At 56.6% G+C, this 19,231-nt stretch overlaps 2 protein-coding genes across 2 annotated transcripts; one reads left to right on the top strand and one right to left on the bottom strand.

Moving 5' to 3' along the window:
* Positions 1-399: 399 nt before the first annotated feature.
* LOC104349876 (sulfotransferase 2B1) lies at positions 400-5,041 on the bottom strand (the record flags this gene model as incomplete). Its single annotated transcript, XM_086481005.1, is given in 7 exon segments — positions 400-515; positions 3,027-3,095; positions 3,098-3,200; positions 3,288-3,382; positions 3,910-4,036; positions 4,427-4,635; positions 4,948-5,041. Coding segments are annotated over 7 exon segments (813 nt in total), but the record flags the coding sequence as incomplete, so codon positions are not given.
* An 11,094-nt stretch (positions 5,042-16,135) lies between these two features.
* On the top strand, positions 16,136-17,803 carry LOC104351635 (uncharacterized). The gene has a single exon (XM_086481004.1). It carries the CDS (start codon positions 16,136-16,138, stop codon positions 17,801-17,803), a length of 1,668 nt encoding a protein of 555 aa, XP_086337130.1.
* The last annotated feature ends 1,428 nt before the right edge of the window (positions 17,804-19,231 follow it).

Raw genomic sequence — 19,231 nt, 5'->3', positions numbered from 1 at the left:
GAACATTTCAGCTGGTTGCAGCTCCCAAACAAGAAGCCCTGGCAGGTAGATGTGACAGGCAGGATGTGTTTCATCTGTGGGCTCTCAGGTGCGTGCTACTCTCCTCTGCCTGCAGAAGAGGAACGTGTTGAAGGGCAGAGAGGTGGGTCCTACCCTGGGAGACCCCAGAGCCTGCCTCAGGCAAAAAAGAGTCAAGGGATGGAACAAAGACAAGAGGCACAACCCAGGAGAAAAAGCTTTCCCAAGGAGAAACGGTGCAAATTAATGGCTTGCATGCCGAGGTTCAGTACCATTTGTAGCCCTGGGTACAAGACGCTCTGTCCAACAGCAGCCAGTTACCCCTGTTGTCGGTGGCTGGTTTGTACCCAGTGCTTAACTGGCTTCAGGTAGGGACAAATCCTAATGCCTGTCCCAAGGAAAGGTCACGTTCAGGCCCTGCATCCTGTCCTGGTAGATCCTGGTGAACGTCTTGCTCTGCGCCACTGTGAAGTGGTTCTCCCAGTCCCCGCAGATGCCTGAGGAAGAAGCATTTCTGGCTCAGAGTCCAGCCCAGCACGTAGCCCCCCTCTCTGCTCTGCACAAGAGGAGAGGCTCCGCTCTTGGGCCCAGCTACTACCCCAAGGGGGTTGTCTGAAATGAGAGACCATACCCATCACAGAATTACAGAATCACAGAGTGTCAGGGGTTGGAAGGGACCTTGAAAGATCATCTAGTCCAACCCCCCTGCCAGAGCAGGACCACCTAGGGTAGATCACGCAGGCAGGTTTTGAATGTCTCCAGGGAAGGAGACTCCACAACCTCTCTGGGCAGCCTGTCCCACTGCTCTGTCACCCTCACAGGGAAAAAGTTTTTCCTTATGTTAATGTGTGTAACGAGTCTGCACGGCAAGGTTTTGATAGCGGGGAGGTTACAGGGGTGGCTTCTGTACAAAGCTGCTAGAAGTTTCCCCTATGTCGGATATAGCCAATGCCAGCCGGCTTTAAGACGGACCTGCCGCTGGCCAAGGCCGAGCCCATCAGCGACAGCGTTTTTCGCCTCTGTGATAACGTATTTAAGAGAGTGAAAAAGTTGTTGCGCAGCAGGAATTGCTGCGAGTGAGAGGAGTGAGAATATGGGAGAGAAACATCCTGCAGACACCCAGGTCAGTGCAGAAGGAGGGGCAGGAGATGCTGCAGGCGCCGGAGCAGCGATTCCCCTGCGGCCTGTGGTGAAGACCACGGTGAGGCAGGCTGTCCCCCTGCAGCCCGTGGGCGGTGGAGCAGATGACTGCCTACGCCCCGTGGAGGGCCCCCACGCCAGAGTAGGCGGATGCCTGAAGGAGGCTGTGACCCCGTGGGAAGCCTGCACCGGAGCAGGATCCTGGCAGGACCTGTGGCCCATGGACAGAGAGAAGCCCACGCTGGAGCAGGTTTGCTGCTAGTGACCCCATGGGGGGTGGGCCACGCTGGAGCAGTTGGTTCCTGAAGCATGGCACCCCATGGAGGAGACCCATGCTGGAGCAGTTCATGAAGGACTGAATCCGTGGGAAGACTCATGTTGAAGAAGTCATGGAGGACTTTCTCCCGTGAGAGGGACCCCACATTGGAGCAGGGGAAACGTGTGAGGAGTCCTCCCCCTAAGGAGGAAGAAGCAGCAGAAAACAACAGTGTGATGAACTGACCACAACCCCTATTCCCTATTTTCTCCTGTGCCGCTGGGGGGGAGGAGGGAAGAAAATCGGGATCAAAGTTACGCCCGGGAAAGGAAAGAGGGGTGGGGGGAAGGTGTTTTAAGATTTGGTTTTATTTCTCATTACTCCTCTCTGAGTTAATTGGTAATAAATCACATTTCCTTTCAGTTCAGTCTGTTTTGCCTGTGATGGTAAATGCTGAGTGATCTCCCTGTCCTTATCTCAACCCCACAAGCCTGTTGTTATTTTTTTTTCCTCTCCTCTCTCCTGTCCAGTTAAGGAGGGGGAGTGACAGAGCGGCTTTGGTGGGCACCTGGCATTTTGGCCAGGGTCAACCCACCACAATGTGAAACCTCCTGTGCTCCAGCTTGCACCCGGTGCCCCTTGTCCTGTCATTGGCCATCACCGAGAAGAGCCCGGCTCCATCCTCCTGACACTCGCCCTTTACGGATTTATAAACATTGATGAGGTCACCCCTCAGTCTCCTCTCCTCCAAGCTCAAGAGACCCAGCTCCCTCAGCCTCTCAATACGAGGGAGATGTTCCACCCCCTTCATCACCTTCGTGGCTCTGCGCTGGACTCTTCCCAGCAGTTCCCCGTCCTTGAACTGAGGGGCCCAGAACTGGACACACTATTCCAGATGGGGTCTCACCAGGGCAGAGGACAGGGGGAGGAGAACCTCTCTCACCCTACTGACTGCACCCCTTCTAATCCACCCCAGGATGCCATTGGCCTTCTTGGCCACGAGGGCACGTTGCTGGCTCATGGCCATCCTGCTGCCCACCAGGACCCCCAGGTCCCTTTCCCCTTCGCTGCTCTCCAACAGCTCAGCCCCCAACCTGTACTGGTACATGGGGTTGTTCTTTCCCAGATGAAAGACTCAACACCTGCCCTTGATGTAGTTCATTACATGTCTCCCCCCCCAGCTCTCCAGCCTGTCCAGGTCTCGCTGAATGGCAGCACAGCCTGCTGGGGTGTCAGCCACTCCTCCCAGTTTTGTGTCATCAGCAAACTTGCTGACAGTGCACTCTGTTCCCTCATCCAAGTCATTGATGAATATAGTGAATATACCCATCCCCGGAAACATTCAAGGTCAGGTGGGACGCGGCTCTTAGCAACCTGATCTAGTTGAAGACATCGCTGCTCACTGCAGGCGTGTTGGAGTAGATGACTTTTAAAGGTCCCTTCCAACCCAAACTGTTCTATGATTCTATGATTCTATAGACCCCATTCTGCAGACCCAAATGCACTGTGATACGGCTCTCCAAGACACCCTCGCTCTGGCTGTCCTCATGGGGGAGGACACCTGACGGGAGGCTCTCCCTGAGGTGTTGTGATGGGTCTCCTCTGTGCTCACCCTTCCTCAGAAACTGGCCCTTTGTCTGGTCCAGGATGTCTGAGGGGAGCAGGATGGAGCTGCACATCGGGATTCCCCCGTGAAGGAGGCATTTTGCACCACTGAGGAGACGGCACTGTCATCCAAATCCTGCTCCAGGAACTGACAGAGGCGTCTCACGCTGCTGTGCAAGTCCTGGAGGGACAGACGGAGCCTGTTACCACCGAGTGGCTTGTGACACACCAGCGTGTTTGGAGCTGGAGGGTCTCCCTAGGTGTCCACCTGCTTCAGCTCTTCATAGGTGATGAAGAAGAAATTCTCTGTGTCCTTCAACTCCATCCAGCCTCGGACGTGTTCGAACCAGGAGCCATGGGGCACTGCTGGGAGGCAAAAGGCAGTAAGGCAGGGCAGGAGATGTGCAAGGCCAAGGAAGGTTCACACAAGGCTGGGAGCAGGGCAGCCACGATGCAGGACAGAGCGATGATGTCCAGGGAGCAGGTGGGACTGGGAGGTTCAGCTGCAACTGCCGCTAAGCAACGGGTTCTTCTCCAGCCACCACGACAGTGGGAAGAGGCTGAGGCTAGAGGTGTGCAAGGCTCATGGGTAACGTCCTGCTAGGGCTTTATAGGGTTTCTTGGCCAAGACCTCCTGAAGACATCTGCAGGAGAAGGCAGGGAAATCTACTTCCCACCTGCTTCAAAGCACAACAGGGCTTTGTGGACCTGTGTGTCTCTCCAGAAACGCTTTGCTTTCCTCCTGAGCTGTTCACCTCTCTCCTGTGGGAAGCCTAGCTTCATAGCCATCATCAGGGGACAGTAGCAAAAGACCCTTGAGCCAGAGGCGATGGAAGACTTCACCCACGCACCCACGCCTGTGCCCTGAGTAAGCCCCAAACCACACTCACACTCTCCATCCAGAAAGTCCCTCAGGAACTGCTCGAAGGACATGGGATCCTCATAGCTGTTGCACATCTTGGAGAAGTAATAGTAGGAGACAACAACATCTCGAGGATCCCGTAGGGTGTAAACAACCTGGGTAGAGTGCGTACAGGAGTGACACGCTCCCAGTGGGTAAAGGGGGTTTGCAGGCACTGGCACTGGGGTAGATCTGAAAATGGAGGGTTCTGCCACCCAAGGACCAGCTCTGGGCTAGATCCCATCACGCAGACCTTGGGCGAGGGTCTCCATGAATACACAAGTCCCCTAGAGCCATTGGAGACTAAAACATCCAAGAGGGGCAGGATGTGAGATGGGGCTCTGCATATTTCCATCTGGAGGGCGTGGAGGACACTCGCCACTCTCCGAGGTCAACGCCAAGGTCCTTGCCCAATGTCCCCTCATTCCAAGGTTCCTCAGATCATGGGCAATGGTCTTCCCAGCCCCTCTGTTCCCCCTGAAGCTCTGCATCACTGCTTGTCCCACCTTGGCCCTGGAATGGGAGAAGGACTCGGGGAAGATGTGCCTGGGGAGGTGGTAGGTCAGCAGGCAAGGTGGGGGGTAGCTGAGGGCTGACACCAGACCGAGACGGGTTGAGAACCAAGGCATGGGGTCAGAATTGAGGACGGCTCAGCTCCAGATGGGGCAGCCGTGGCTGCGAATGAGGCTTAGGATCTCGTTCATCCACACGGTGCCTCGAGGGAGAGCAGAGTTGCAGGGCAGGGGACCTTGCTGGGGGGTTGGGAGGAGAGGACCTCACTGTGCCACAGCTCCATGGTCAGCAGCACCCTCAGCACTGAGCCTGTGCACCTCCAAGAGATGGTGTTGCCCTGCCCATGCACAACCACTGTGGTAACACCCCCCCCCCCCCCCCCGCCTAAAAGACAACCCTCTTCCCCACCACAAAAGATTCACCTTGTGAACAACACCTGGAGATGTTTCCAAAGCCCTCACCCCTCTCCTGCCCCTCTCCACCCTTGGCCAGCCCTTCTGTCCACCCCTCGTACCAGACTTGGGGTAGGTGACGTTGAAGATGTCATCGTCCCGCACCAGGAACTCGTTGTTGGCGAAACTCGCGCTGCGCTCGGAGTTGTAGGCAGGGGGGAACTTAACACCTTCGTACGTCACGTAGTGGACCGGCATCACGCCTGGGTGGGGACGGGGATGAGGTGCTGCAGCTCTGCACCACTATGATGGGGCGGGAAGAGAGACAGGGCAAGGGTGCGGACTCCAAGCCAAGAAACCTCACAGCGGGTCCCAAACAGGAGCCCAGCCATCCCATACCCCCGATACCAGGGGGTGTGTATTATGGGATAACCCACCCGGGCACTCCCTGGTCCTTCCTCATGGGGACTCTACCTCAAGAGCAGGTTACGTGGACAGGGGGCTGCTGGCTCGCAGGGCACTTAAGGAGCTCTAGGGCCCAGTTCCTGCTAATGGATCAACCTCCCGTCGCTCTCCCCTTGCTGCCCCGCATGTTTACCTGCCCTCACAGCTTGGAGGGGTGTCAAGCAGCCACCGCTGCAGGATCTCTGGCCAGCCAGGTGGGCAGGGGGAAGATGGGAGCCCTACCTGGTGCCCAAAACCCACCTTTGCTCTGTTCCAGGAGCTACAGGTCCTCAGAGGTGCCAGGAGAATAAAAAGGGGAGGGGAAAGTTTTCTGCCCTTATGTCACCATTCTGAAGCAATGATTAACAAGATGCAAAGCCCAGCGGGCATCCCTTTCCCGAGGTGGTGTGGGTGGGCTTGGCGGGCGCACACCGGTGTAGGTCCTTTTGGAGCATGGTGGGGTGGGAAGCTGGCGTCCTGTGTCCTCTGTCTTGAACTCTAAGAACCCCACTTTTCTCCCACGCCCCTTTGAATTCCCACCTAACCCTCTCCCTTGTCCTCCAAATACACTATTAAACAATTTCCTTAAACTGAAGATCCTTCCCCAGAAAATTTCACGGTAAACTTGACAAATCCATTTAAAAAATGGATTATTAAAGTGGCTCATTAATAATAATAATAAAAAAAGTCCTTCCAGGAAAGGCAGAGCTGCTGCTACAGCAAGAAGGGATGGGGCAGATCTTCTTTTTCATTAAAAACCTTTGTGGTTGCACTGCAGGGGAGGAAGAGGAGAAGTTCTTCCTCCATGGAGGCGCTATATGGTCCGCTGTCAATCCAAGGACAGAAATGTTTAATACCACTAACTGGAAGCAACCAACGTTTCTCGTAAATAAGGCAGCCACGTGATCATCTGTGAAACTGAAAGTATTTTCTAAATATTCCCCTAGGAATGCAGCAAGAGTTTTGCTTTTTCTCAAGAGGACCATTTATTGGAAAATTTCATGTGACATGAAGTGCTGATAAAAGTAGACTGAAAAAGAAGTCTGTGCGTGGAGTGTTTGAGAGGTAAATATTGGCTCTGAGCACACAGGACAGTTGTTTTTTTAAGACAACCAACTACAGAAACAATTTCCCTTTCATCCTGCCTTGTTTCCCAAGCAAACAGGACAGAAATTTGGATTAAGAAATGTTTAAACACTTCAAAGAGGAATGTTAACCCGCCGTGTTAGCATCAGAGGTGGAAAATTAAATTAACCCTTGGGATTACCCATCACCTTCCTTGCTTCCAGTTAAGAACAAGGTAAGCAAAACGAAAAACCTCAAAGCATTAACAATTTTACTTCTTTTTTTCTTTGCAATCCAAGTGGGTATCTACATTTCTCAGAATGTAGACCTAAAAGAAATCTACCTGGTGTTTTATGATCCACAGTTAATAAATATAATCAACAGGTAGTAAATAACTGTGGGCTTGCCTAGCTCCAAAAAAGTAAGTATACTGGCCCAAATAATTATTAAAAATTGGATGACAAATACGTTTGTAAACACCTTGGTGTGGATGAATTGTTCGTTACAAAACGGCAACGTCTGTATTTTAGAAATACATATTTCATCTATTAAAAGGCATTAAAATATTCTAAGCGACGTTTGGTTAGTTAAGACACAGAGAAACCCCAAAATTAATATATTAAGTTTTAGGTATTTTTAAGTTTTGTTTTTAAAACACCCATCCATGCTACTGGGGGGAAAAAAAAAAGGCAAAGAAATTATTTTAAACTGCAGCCAGGGCATTGAAGTTAAGCTTTAAGGAAAAGCCTGTAATTATAGTCAAGTATTAAAGGTATAAACATGCCACAGTTCCAAATCAAACTTGTCACGCCAGAATTAATAGCAATTAGACAATTTTATAAAGTGAAAAACGAATGAATGCATGCGAGCCTTTTAAAACATAGTGCTGAGGTAGGAACAGAATAAAGTAATTTCTTCAGCACTAAGGTTTTGGAAAGAACTCTCAAACTTCTTCCCCAAACCAGAATCCGCAGCGATTTAGAATGAATTAAAATTAGTTCATGAATTAAAAGTTATCACCTTAAAATTAATTAAAGTAGTGACAGAGGAGTGAAGTCTCATCAGAGAAAACCCATTTGTGCTAAAGTGGAACAGAAATCAAACACGTCACGCTTTTGAGGAGCCCGGGCAATTCCCCTGCCACTGCATCTCCAGGAGGACTTTGTCGCCAGTTGGGTGGAAAATTAGAAACAAATAACTAAAGCAGCAAAAATATTAATATCGGTTTTGGAACGGTGGTTTTTCTGACTTCACCTGGATGGGAAGCACTGGTTAGACACCCTGGGGAGGCACCAAATGGTTGATCAAAGGTTGAGATGGCAAAAGGTGGTTTGTCTTGGCATCAGCCAAGCTCTGGGTCTTCTCTGGAGGCACCTGGTGGTGCCCGTCGATGATGGGGAGCAGCTCCACGTCTAGATGGGGTGAGGAGGAGCATCGGGTCCCTTGGGGAGGTGATTCCCACCCCTCCCCACTGAACATAAAGGGAATGTGGCAAATTTAGGTGCCTCAAAGCTGCAGCCCACCAGGGTGACTGGCATGGTGGTCCTCCATTGGGATGTGCCTCAAAGAGGTCCATGTCACCACGTCACCATGCCGCAACCTCCACCATGTGCCCCAAACCAAGTCCTTCGCGGGATCCCAAGGAGGCAGCAGATTGCGTTGCAGCACGAGAAGGTCCAAGCAACCTGGGGAGATGGGGAGACATTGCTCGCCTGGGTGGATTGCACTGGGCACCTCCAAGGACCTCCTTCACCTCCTCTGACTGTGGTTATTTGCAACCTCCATTTGATTTGTTTTGGTTTTTTTTTTCTATTTTTATTCTATTTTTTAAAACACAGTGTGGGTTTTCAACCAGCTCCTGCGTCTTTTATTTCCCTGCTCGGTACAGTTTGTGGTTCATGGTTTGCTTTGCCTCCTGCCAGGCTCAGAGAGCTGCATCCTCCAGCTGGGGACATCTCAATCGCTTGCAGCTCTTTCAAACCAAGGGCAAGTATCCGAGCTCCTGGAAAACATTTCCCTGAGGATGAACAATGATTGTCTGTGTCGCTGCTTTATCTTGAGTCCCAGGGTTGGGTGGGAGCTCAGAGCTCCCCTGTGGTGAATCCCAAAGGCGCAGTTTGGTTAGCAGGGTTGTTGCAGAAATCACCAGATTTAGGATTTTAGGATACTGCTTGGAAATCCCCTTACTTTTTCCATCTTGATTTCAATATCAAGAATTCTAATCAGTGGATATTAGTAGGAGAGACTAATGATTATTTTGGGAAGATAAGTCTCGAATGGAATAAATGATCAAATATAAAATACAATTTGTACTGCCAATGCTGCTAGCATACCCCTGTAAAGTCCCAGACCTAAGGTGTTCATTAACCAATGATCTGTTAGTCGTTAAGAAACAAGGATAATGTGTTATGGTCCAAGATGTCTGCAAAACAGGATTTATTATGGTGCCCATTGCGTATAATCTTTGAATCACGACCAAAGTAGGTACGAGCCAAGAGCCTACGAGCCAAGGACATGTTCCTTGATCATACCTGGTCAATTCAAGAGTGGTCGAGACCTCCGACTCACGGACCACTTACCCAAATTATACCCCCTACTCACAAGGGAACAACAGAAGACTGAGACAGAGGCTGCGCGCTAATTTGCATCAGAAGGGAGAAGAACCAATCATCGAGAGAATGATAATGAATATGCATTGTATAGACTGAATATGCATGAATTTAATATATAAATATTTGTTGATTGCAACGTGCAGGCGCACATCTTTGGGAAGGATCCCACGTCCCCGGTGCACATCGTTAATAAAGGACGCCTCTGCTTCTCTAACTTTGTGTGGAGAAGTTTTTCTTACCCACTGCAGATTTGCAACAGGGCGGTGACCCAACTGATACAAAATTCGGAGCTTCCAAACCCCCTTGCTTTCTAACGCTCCTCACTGAGGTGGGAGGCTCGGTGCAGCTGGGTAAGGATTCCGAGGTGAAAACTCAACAACAACAGGGGGTTATCAAGCAGCCATTCTTTACTGCAGCGCTGGGGATCGTTCCACCATGAGTGCTCCTCCGGGCTAGCAAAACACATCAGTTCATACCCACACAAATCATACATATTCATCAGATTTCCTGAGAAGGGCAGTCTCATGGTGGTGAGTTCCTGGCATTCTTAAGTCTTCCTCATGCTGTCCTCGAGTTGAATCCTCCTTCTTGAGCACAACATGCAACCTCTTGTAACAATCTGTCCTGTACTAGACGGGTCTCCTTAATGTCTGGAGCTTTGTCTCCTTGGTGTCTCCTTAATGTCTCCTTGATATCTGGAGTTTTGTCTCCTTGATGTCTCCTTGATATCTGGAGTTTTGTCTCCTTGATGTCTCCTTGATATCTGGAGTTTTGTCTCCTTAATTTCTCCTTGATATCTGGAGCTTTATCTCCTCGAAGTCAGGCAAGATGTTCCCTATTTATCAACTTTGCTCAGCAAATGGCTAAAACCATCCTTGTGGGGGAAGGAAAACTCAGGAAAACAAAGACTCCAGCGAAATTAAACAAAAATACGGGAGTAAAGCTTTTATGTGTCACAGTGAGGCCTCGGTCAGGGACTGTCAGGGTTTGGCTCCCTCAATGTGCTTCAGGCATGTCCCCACATTGCACAGGCGTGCCCCCACGCCCGTGCACGCGTGTCCCCACACTCACACATACGCCCTGGACACATCCCTGCAATGCACACGCGTGTCCCCATGTGTACACATGTGCCCCTATGCCCACACACGAGCTCCGGTCACGTCCCTGCATTGCACATGTGTGTCCCCGTGTGCACACATGTAACCCCACAGCCGCACACACGTGTCCCCATGTGCACACTCATGCTCGGGGCATGTCCTACCTTTGCACACACGTGTCCCCATGCCCACACATGTGCTCCGGGCACGTCCCTGCTTTGCACACACGTGTCCCCATTTGCAACACGTGTCCCTGCACCCACACACGCATGTCCCCATGTCCACATATGTGCTCCAGGCACTTCCCTAAATTGCACACACGTGTCCCCACACGCATACACGTGCTCTGGGCACATCCCTGCAATGCACATGTGTGCCCCCCCCCCCCCAGACATGTGCTCTGGCCATGTCTCTGCTTTGCACACATGTGTCCTCCTGTGCATACGTGTCCCCACACCCACACAAGTGTGTCCCCACGCGCACACACATGCTCTGGTCACATCCCTGCTTTGCACATGCGTGTCCCCAAATGCACACGTGTGTCCCCATGCCCACATGGGCGCTCCAGGCATGTCCCCGCTTTGCACACACGTGTCCCCACACCCACACACGCGTGTCCGCATGCGCACACGCATGGTCCGGGCACGTCCCTGCTTTGCACACGCGTGTCCCCACACCCACACAGGCGTGTGCCCCCGCTTTGCACACGCGTGTCCCCCCCACCCCCACACGCGTGTCCCCATACCCGCACACGCGTGTCCCCACGCGCACACGCGTGTTCAGGGCACGTCCCTGCTTTGCACACGCGTGTCCCCACACCCACACAGGCGTGTGCCCCCGCTTTGCACACGCGTGTCCCCCCCACCCCCACACGCGTGTCCCCACACCCGCACGTCCCCCCTGACACACGCGTGTGCCCCCCACCCCCCGCTCCAGGGTGCAGCCCCGCGCATGCGCACATCCCCGCCCGCCTTGGCACCGCCCCCCCGCCCCCCTTGGCACCGCCCCCCCCGCCCCCCGCGCCTGCGCCGCCTCTCTCCGCTCAGCTCCGCGCGTGCGCGCTCTCCACCGCCCCCGCCCCGCCTCCGGAAGTGGCGTTGCCGCGCAGCGCGCGAGCGCGGCCGGAAGCGGCTCCGGGGGAGGCGTTGGGCTGCGGCACCGGCCGGGGGGGGGGGAGCGGCGGCGGCGGCGGCGGCGTCGGGGTCCGGCCCGGCCCGGTCCGGCCCGGCCCGGTGAGCCCGGGGGCGGCAGCACCGGGGGAAGGGGGGAGCGGGCCGCGGCATCCCCCGCGGGGAGGGAGCAGCTGGGGGGATCCACCGGAATACTGGGCCAGGGGCGGGCGGGGGGGAGGGAGGGAGGGAGGGAGCCCACGGGGGTTCTGTGGCGAGCGGAGGGGGGGGGTGGTGGTGGTGGTACCGGGTGGGGAGGGGGCGTTGGGGAGTGGCTGGGGGTCCGCGGTGGTAGTGGGGAGGGTCTGGTTGATGTTGGGGGGGGGGGGGGGGCTGGGGCGTGCTGGGGGGGGCTGGTTGTAATGGGATGGGGGAGGGGAGGAGATGCGAGGGCACGTGTTGATACTGGGAGGGGACTGGGGCGTGCCGGGGGGGGGGGGTGGTCTACTTGTAATGGTGAGGGCAATGAGAGGAGAGGGTCTGGTTGGTACTGGGAGAAGACTGGGGCATGCTGGGTGGGTGTGCTTGTAAATGGGGGGAGGGGGAGGAGTGAGGTGAGGGGCTGGTTGATACTGGGAGGGATTGGGGAATACTGGGGGTATCTGGTTGTAATGGGGGGCAGTGGGGTGAAAGGGACTGGTTGTTACTGGGATGGATTGAGGAGTACTTGGGTGTCTGTAATGGGAGGAGGCAGAGCAGTGAGATGAGAGGGACTGGTTGATACTGGGGGGGACTAGGACGTGTTGGGAGGGTGCGGTGGTAGTGGTGGTGGTGGAGCACAGAGAGATAAGGGGGTTTGGTTGATCCTGGGAGGGACTGGGGCGTACTGGAGGAGTCTGGTTGTAATGGGGGGGAGGGAAGGGATGAGATGAGAGAGCCCGATACTGAGGGGACTGGGGCGTGCTGGGGTGGTGTGGTTGGAATGCGGGAAGGGGGGAGGTCAGTGACATGAGAGAGCCTGATACTGGCGGGGACTGGAGAATGCTGGGAGGGTGTGGTTGTAATGGGGTGGGGAAGGGCAGTGGGATGAGGGTCTGGTTGATACTGGGGCATACTGGGGGCATCCGGTTGTAGTGGAGGTGAGGGAGGGGATGAAGTGAGAGGGTCTGGTTAGTATTGTGAGAGACTGGGGTGTATTGGGCAGTCTGGTCGTAATGGGAGGAGGGAAGAGATGAGACGGTCTGTGTGATACTAGGGGGTGACTGGGTCATACTGGGAGTTTCTGGTTGTAAATGGGTTTTGAGAGGTGGCTGTGATGGGTGTATCTGGGTTGGCACCAGGGGAGACTGGGATGTGCTGGGAGGGCTTGTGGTGTTCTTGGGGGCGCGGGGAGGGATATTGGGATATGCAGGGAGGATCCTTGGGATACTGGGGGAAAACTGGGCCACGCTGGGCCTACCTGAGGGGTGGAAAGCGGGTGAGGGGCCAGGCTGCCAGGGGGTTCCTGGCCATCCCATGGGCACTGGGGATGCTGGGCGGGCTGGGGGCGTCACTGACGCCATGGGAGGGGGCAAAAAAACCCGGTGTATTTTTGGCCCAGCGGCTCCCACGCGGCTGCGGTCGGATCCTCTTCCGCTGCAGCGAATTCCTCCGCCGCCGCTCGCTGCCTCTTCGCTCCCCTCACCGGCCCCATCCTTCCGCCGAAATTACTCTTTTTCCCTTCCCAACGTATTTTGTTGCTTTTATTTAGAGCCTGCGGGCAGCGATTCCCTCGCGGCTACGCTCGATACCCCCAGCTCTCGCTCCGTGGGTAGCACCGGTCGCCCCGATCGGTCCCGTGAGTCTCCGCAATGGCAACTCGCCGTCACCCGGTCTTCGCCAAAGCCGTTTTCACCAGGGTTCGGCTCGGCCACGGCGCTGCCGCCCTGGGGAATACCTCTCCTGCTGCCTTTTAGGAGCACGTAAGCTTGTTTTGGCACCATCGTGGTCGCCTGTCTCGGGCTGAACCCCTCGAATCTTCTCTGCGTTTGCGCGTCGAAGCTCCGCTCTGGCAGACTCTTGCTGGGTTTTCCCTCCAAGATGTCGCTTTGCCACCCTTGTGCTTTTCTTGCTTCGCCTCTTTCTGTTCCTCTGGCTTACGAGGCCCGTGGGTGGTGCCTGTACACTTTAATCCCTTCCCCAAAAAGCAGGCCTCTCCGAAACCTATTGGTTTAAACCAGCTGGCAGTGGTAAAACCCTCCTGGCCCCCAGTAAGTCCAGTGTCTTGTTCCACTCCTCTCCCAATTAACATCCCCACCACCACCACGTCGGGCCTCAAGGGGCTCCCACGTAGCCATACCCAGTGCTGTGGCAGGTAGGGCAACCCCTTGGTGACTTTGCATAGCCGTTATGTGGCACCAGAAAACGCCAAATTTATCATCCTGCCTGAATTCACAGCGGCAAGTCAGCCGGGATGTGCTGGGTATCTGGACAACAGCAAAGGCAGCCCTAATATTTGGCTTTTTCGGAGCTGGGGGAGGCGTGTTTCCAACAAAAGGCTGGGTTTGGGGCTCTTCGCCACCTGCTCCTGCAAGTCTCCCCCTCTGTGTCCGTTGCAAGATGTGCCCCTCTGTGTCCATGTCCCACTCCCAGCTTGCTCTGCACCGTCCCTTTCCACCCACGCTGGTGATTCCCTCTTTTAGCACCTGGATTTGGGAGCAGGGGGACCTGAGACAGCAGGTTCGTTCTCCTCTCTGCTTGTGGGGGGTTTTTGGATCCCCCTGCTCAGGGTCACCCTGATGCCTCACCCTGAAGGGCTCCACAGCCTCCGGATGAGAGTTCTGGCCAAAAAATGGCACAAATCCATCCCAGAAATGCCCTGGGAGAGGGTAATTCTGAGCCCTTTTCTGAGCTTCCAGTGTTACTTGTGCAGCAAAGAGTCGGGGCCAGGCTGCTTAAACAGCAATGGGAGTGTCTTGTGAGGGGACAAAATGTGGTCGTCTCAGTTCATCTAAATAAGGATTTCTGCTGGTTTGGGGTTTTTATTGGCTTTCTCTACTTTTGGCCTTCTCATTTATTCAACGTGCCGTCCCCGTCACCCTTTTCTGTTCCCAGTATATTTGACTGTCGCCTTCCTCTCCTCCCTTTTCAACGTGGGATTCCCCAGCTTTGCTTTATCGCCGTGTCCCATCCCGCTGCTCCTGCGTTACCCTTTGGGCTGACGTCACTCGCTCTGTGCCAGCGAGACCACGTCGTGCCTGGAAACCCTCTCGCTTTGGCCGAGAATTCCTTTCTCGGCGCTTTGAGACCCGGTCGGGGGCGGGAGGTGCGGGTGAGCAGCAGGGTTTCTTGGAGCACCTTTTAGTCAAGCTTTAATGGGCTCAGAGTGGTTATTAGTGGCCTTTTGCTCGTTCGCTCGTAGCTCACCCCTGTGCCTTCCCTTGAAGTTGCCTGGTTGAAGCTCCAACCCCACCTGTCATGGGCTCCCACTGGTATCAGGGCGCTAGGGGGGGGGGGTTTAAACCCCTCAGAAAGACCCCGTCGCGTCCCTGGCTGTTTGTCATCCCGCGGGCTCCCATCCCTTCGCAGCAGCCACCAACTTATGCCAAACTACATACCCCGTTGCAGTTGCCAGCGCAGGCTGGTGGCCTTGGGCAGACTTGGCGAGGTCTTTGTGCCCAGAGTTTATCAGGTTTTGGGGGTCCAGCTGCGCCGGCAGGTCTCCAGCGCTGATCCTGCCTTGGGAGGTGTTGGCACTCGGCCTTCCCAGCCTGTAGCTTCGCTCTCTTCTGCTTTTATTCTCTGGCAGCCGTTTTCTGTGCTGGCACCCGCCAGAGGCCCTTCTCGGGCACCTTCAGGGCAGTTGTACGTCCGGCTGTGCGGCAGCTTCCTCGCCGTGTTGGCGTCGGGTCGGTGGGAGCGCTCTCCTCTGTGCAACGTGGTGCTTGGAGGCTCTTAAAAGCATCTGCCGCTCCTGATGTCCCCTCCACCCTGCTGCCTCTCACCGGCGTGTCTGTGGCCAGGGGAGGTGAGAACGAACCGCCTGGATTTAGCTCTTTGCCACAAAGAGCTTGTTCTAGCTGGTCGCTCTTGTCTGTGCATCAGGCCCTCGTGGGATGTGATTTCACGTGGGGTTTTGGGAGGTGGATCGTGCTTTTAGCTTTCTTCCCCTCCCTCGGCTAAACCAAATGGGGTGTCCCAAATGGGGACAGCAAATCCAGCCCAGGGGGATCCCCGAGGTGGATATCAGAGCCTGGTGTCTCTTATCAAGCTGTGCAGCCGCTGAACAGGTTCCAGAGACATCAGTGGGCTTGGATGGAGCTTGGAAAAAACACTGAGAGGAGTATTTGTCGAGAGGGTGGTCTGAAAAAAACCCTGGATATGCTCCGGAGCCAAGTCATGGTGTTGAATCCTCAGGAGTTGGGGGCTGAATCCCTCCACGCATCCACTGCTTCTGCCCGAGGCGGGGCTGACAGCTTGTCGCAGACGAGGGGTCGCGTAGGCCCCCGAGGAGCTTTTCAAACCCCTGCCTGGAAGCTGCCGGCCAGCCGGTGTGGCCCGTGATGGCTGGGGACGTGGTTGAGGCTGGTTCCTCTGCTGTTGCTCCAGCCAGGTGACTGAGCAGGCCCTGCAAGGAAGCAAATCGCTCCGTGCTGTGAATAGCAGCTGCTTTTGGGTGCTAGTAGCAGGCTCATGGGTAAAAAGGCTTTTAAGGGCTGATCTGGGCTGTTTGGCGCTAGGCCTGCCCGTGGCCTCGATCCCCTGAAGGGCAGAGGGACTGGTGATGCCAGGTTTTGTGGCGTCTTTCTCCTGCCTCCCTCTCTCCTTCCCTTCCCTCCTCTCCCTCCCTCCCTCCCTTCCTTCCCATATATCTGTATCTCTCTCTGACCACGCTCTGTGCTGCTGCCACCCACGTCTTCACCTTCATGCCTCCTCCCTCATCGTTTCCCTCCAGCCTGTTGCTCCTCTCACACTCTCTCCTTTCTCATTTTTGCAGGGGCTGCCATGGAAGGGCAGCCGGGTTCTCCGACCTGCGAGCCCCCCTTTTCCCAGAGGCTCTCCCCCCTTTCCGAAGGAGATGGGCCTGAAGGTGAAGAAGAACAGGAGGAGGATGCAGCCGGGATGCGGCCAAGAGAAGAGCTGGGGGAAGGCTCCCCGGAGCCGTTAGGACAAGCTTCTCCGTGCCACTTGGGGCCGTGCTGCCACGGGCAGGGCTCTCTCACCCCTCGGGGTGCAGGCAGGCCCTGCCAGAAGGCTGAGGACGAGGGGGCTTCTCCGTGCCACCAGGCGCCAGGGGACCTGCGGCCGTGCCGGCAGAAGCACAGGCTGTGCCTGAAGCCTGAGACAAGCCGGGCTCCCGCGTCCCCGGGGCGGGGGGAGGTCACCGAAGAGCCAGGACCCTCCCGGGGGAAGAGGCTGCGGTTGATCTGGGGTCGGACAGGTGACTTCAGACAGAGGGCGATGGAGAACGGGCTGGAGGAGGCGCTGCGGAGCAGCGAGGAGGAGGAGGGGGAGAGAGGGTCTCGGTCCTGCTCCCCTGAGCTGCCCCTTCCCGGCGATGCTCGTCCCAAGCCGGACTTTGTGCAGCTGATCGACGAGCGTGGCATCTACTCCACTGCCAAGCTGGTGCTGGGGAGTGCGGTGGGCGAGCTGGAGGAGGTGGCGGCGGTGGGGCTGCCGGCCCACCCGAAGCGGGTAGCGAGCGGCGTCGGCGAGCTGGAGATCCGCGAGGTGATCGTGGACGAGAAGCCCTTCCAGTGCGGTGTCTGCGAGAAGGCCTTCAAGCGGGCCTGGGAGCTCTTCAGCCACGAGGTGGTGCACAACGAGGAGCGTCCCTTCCGCTGCGACCTCTGCCAGGCCTCCTTCAAGCGCCACTCGGACTTCAAAAGCCACCGGCTGGTCCACACGGAGGAGCGACCCTTCCGCTGCGAGCTCTGCGGCAAGCGCTTCAAGCGTTCCTCCAACCTCCAGGAGCACCGGCGCATCCACAGCGGCGAGCGCCCCTTCCGCTGCCCCCGCTGCGCCAAGAGCTTCAAGACCCCCTACGAGCTGCAGCGCCACGCCCTCACCCACTGCGCCGAGAAGCCCTTCAAGTGCGCCGACTGCGGGAAGGACTTCCCCACCTCCAACGCCCTCCTCCTCCACCAGCGCCAGCACTGCGACGACAAACCCCACGTCTGCGGGGTCTGCGGTAAGAAGTTCACCTACGGGCACAGCCTCAAGGTGCACGAGCGGGTGCACACGGGCGACCGCCCTTTCATCTGCCCGCTCTGCGGCAAGGGCTTCAAGCAATCCAACGCCCTCTCCTCCCACGAGCGGGTGCACACCGGCGAGCGCCCCTTCGTCTGCAAAACCTGCGGGAAGGCCTTCAAGCAGTCGTCCTACCTGGTGATCCACGAGCGGGCGCACACGGGGGAGCGCCCTTACAAGTGCGAGGTGTGCGGGAAGGCCTTCGCCCGGCCCTCTTTGCTCCTCCAGCACCATCGCGTGCACAGCCAGGAGCGGCCCTACAAGTGCAGCTTCTGCCACAAGTTCTTCAAAGACCTGGCCTACCTGGCCGTGCACGAGAAGGTGCACACGGGTGAGACCCCCTACAAGTGCAGCGTCTGCGACAAGGGCTTCGCTCACCCCTCCAACCTGCTGCAACACCAGCGCGTGCACCGCGACGGCTGAGCCCCGGCGCGGTCGGCACAGCTCCCGTGTTGCCAAGCTGGTGGCGGCCGTGAGGGCGCTGCCGACGCGCCCACCGCTGACAGCAGACGAGCCCCAGGCTGGGGGACCCCTGTACGTGCGCCCGAGGACCGGCGTGGACCTCCGAAAAGCTGCGGCGCTTCTCCCGAGCCCCAGCTCGCCGCCAAATCTGGACCCACACCGTGCTCTCCTCCTCCCTCCGTGGGGGTGATCCCAGCGGGTCCCTCGCTGAGCCGGTGGGCCAGGGCAGCTGCAAGCTCCTGGCGCGCGTGCCGTGGCTTGTGGCACACCACCGGTGGGTGGTCCGGAGCCCTCTAATTTGCTCTTGTGCGGGGAGGAGGGCTGAGACACCCCCCACCCCGCCCCCCCGAAGTTGTCCTAAGATCCCTCTTCCCCCAGTCATCCCAGTGAGCGTGGCTCAGCCTGGGCTGGGGGCTCCCAGGGAGCTGGGGCACGCTGTTGCCTGCGACGGGGGACAGACTTGCCTGTTTTTTTGGGAGGGAGGTACGACGATGGTACGGGTAGTGGAAAGGATCACGGAGAAGAGCGAGGAGCGGGCACCTCTCTTTCTCCCTGAAGCCTTTTTGGGTTCAAGTGTCCCGTCCATATCTCATGCTGCTGCTAATGACCTGGTTAATCCCCCCCCTTTTCCTCCGCCCCAGGGCACTGGTGGGGCTGGTAGGGAGCAGAAGAAAAGCAGGGGGGGGGGGAACATGCTGCTGCCGTCCACTTTGGGAGCCTCAGCGAGTGACGCCCAGTGCTGCGAGTTCTCCAACTGCTGGGACTTTCCAGGCAGGAACCTGGATGAGGTACGGGCAAGCGAGACCCGACCGGCCCCTTGCGTCATCCTCCTCCTCATCTCTCGTTTCCCGGAGCTACCCCCGTGCTGCCACCGGAGCCTGGATTTGTCCCCCCACCTTGGCTGCTGGGTGGAGGGTGGCACGTGGACCTTTGCTCACGAGGGAGAGACGAGCGCCCTGTCCTCACCCGTGCTGATGCCCTTGTGCTGTCCCTTGGACTCCTGGAGATCCCAGGTCCCACCTCATTACCCCCCCCCCCCCCCCCCCCCCCCCCTTTTCGTACGGTCCCTGTAGCGCTGGGAACTGGGGGGTGGGTTGCGCGTGCTCCTCGGCACTCGGCACACTAATTACAGGATGGTTATTTAATGACGGCTCGCTCTTACTGCCTGCTGCTCCCAGCCGTGTCCGGCTGGGTCTTGACATGAACTTTTGGTGCTGGTTCAGTCCTTGGTGGTCTTGCCTCCTTCCCACCCAGTACCTTCTCCCAGTGCCCTTCAGACGTGGGTGGGAGATCACCTGGCCACCAGATGCGGTAAGGAGAGACCTGCCGAGTCCCAGATGTGGGGCGGATCCCACTTGGCTCTGCTGAGCCTGTGCCCCACAGATGGCT

The sequence above is a fragment of the Leptosomus discolor genome, unplaced genomic scaffold (assembly GCF_034619465.1).
Source record: "Leptosomus discolor isolate bLepDis1 unplaced genomic scaffold, bLepDis1.hap2 HAP2_SCAFFOLD_27, whole genome shotgun sequence".
Lineage (NCBI taxonomy): Eukaryota > Metazoa > Chordata > Aves > Leptosomiformes > Leptosomidae > Leptosomus > Leptosomus discolor.
The sequence above is the reverse complement of the archived record's forward strand: the minus strand, read 5'-3'. Positions and strand labels throughout refer to the sequence as shown.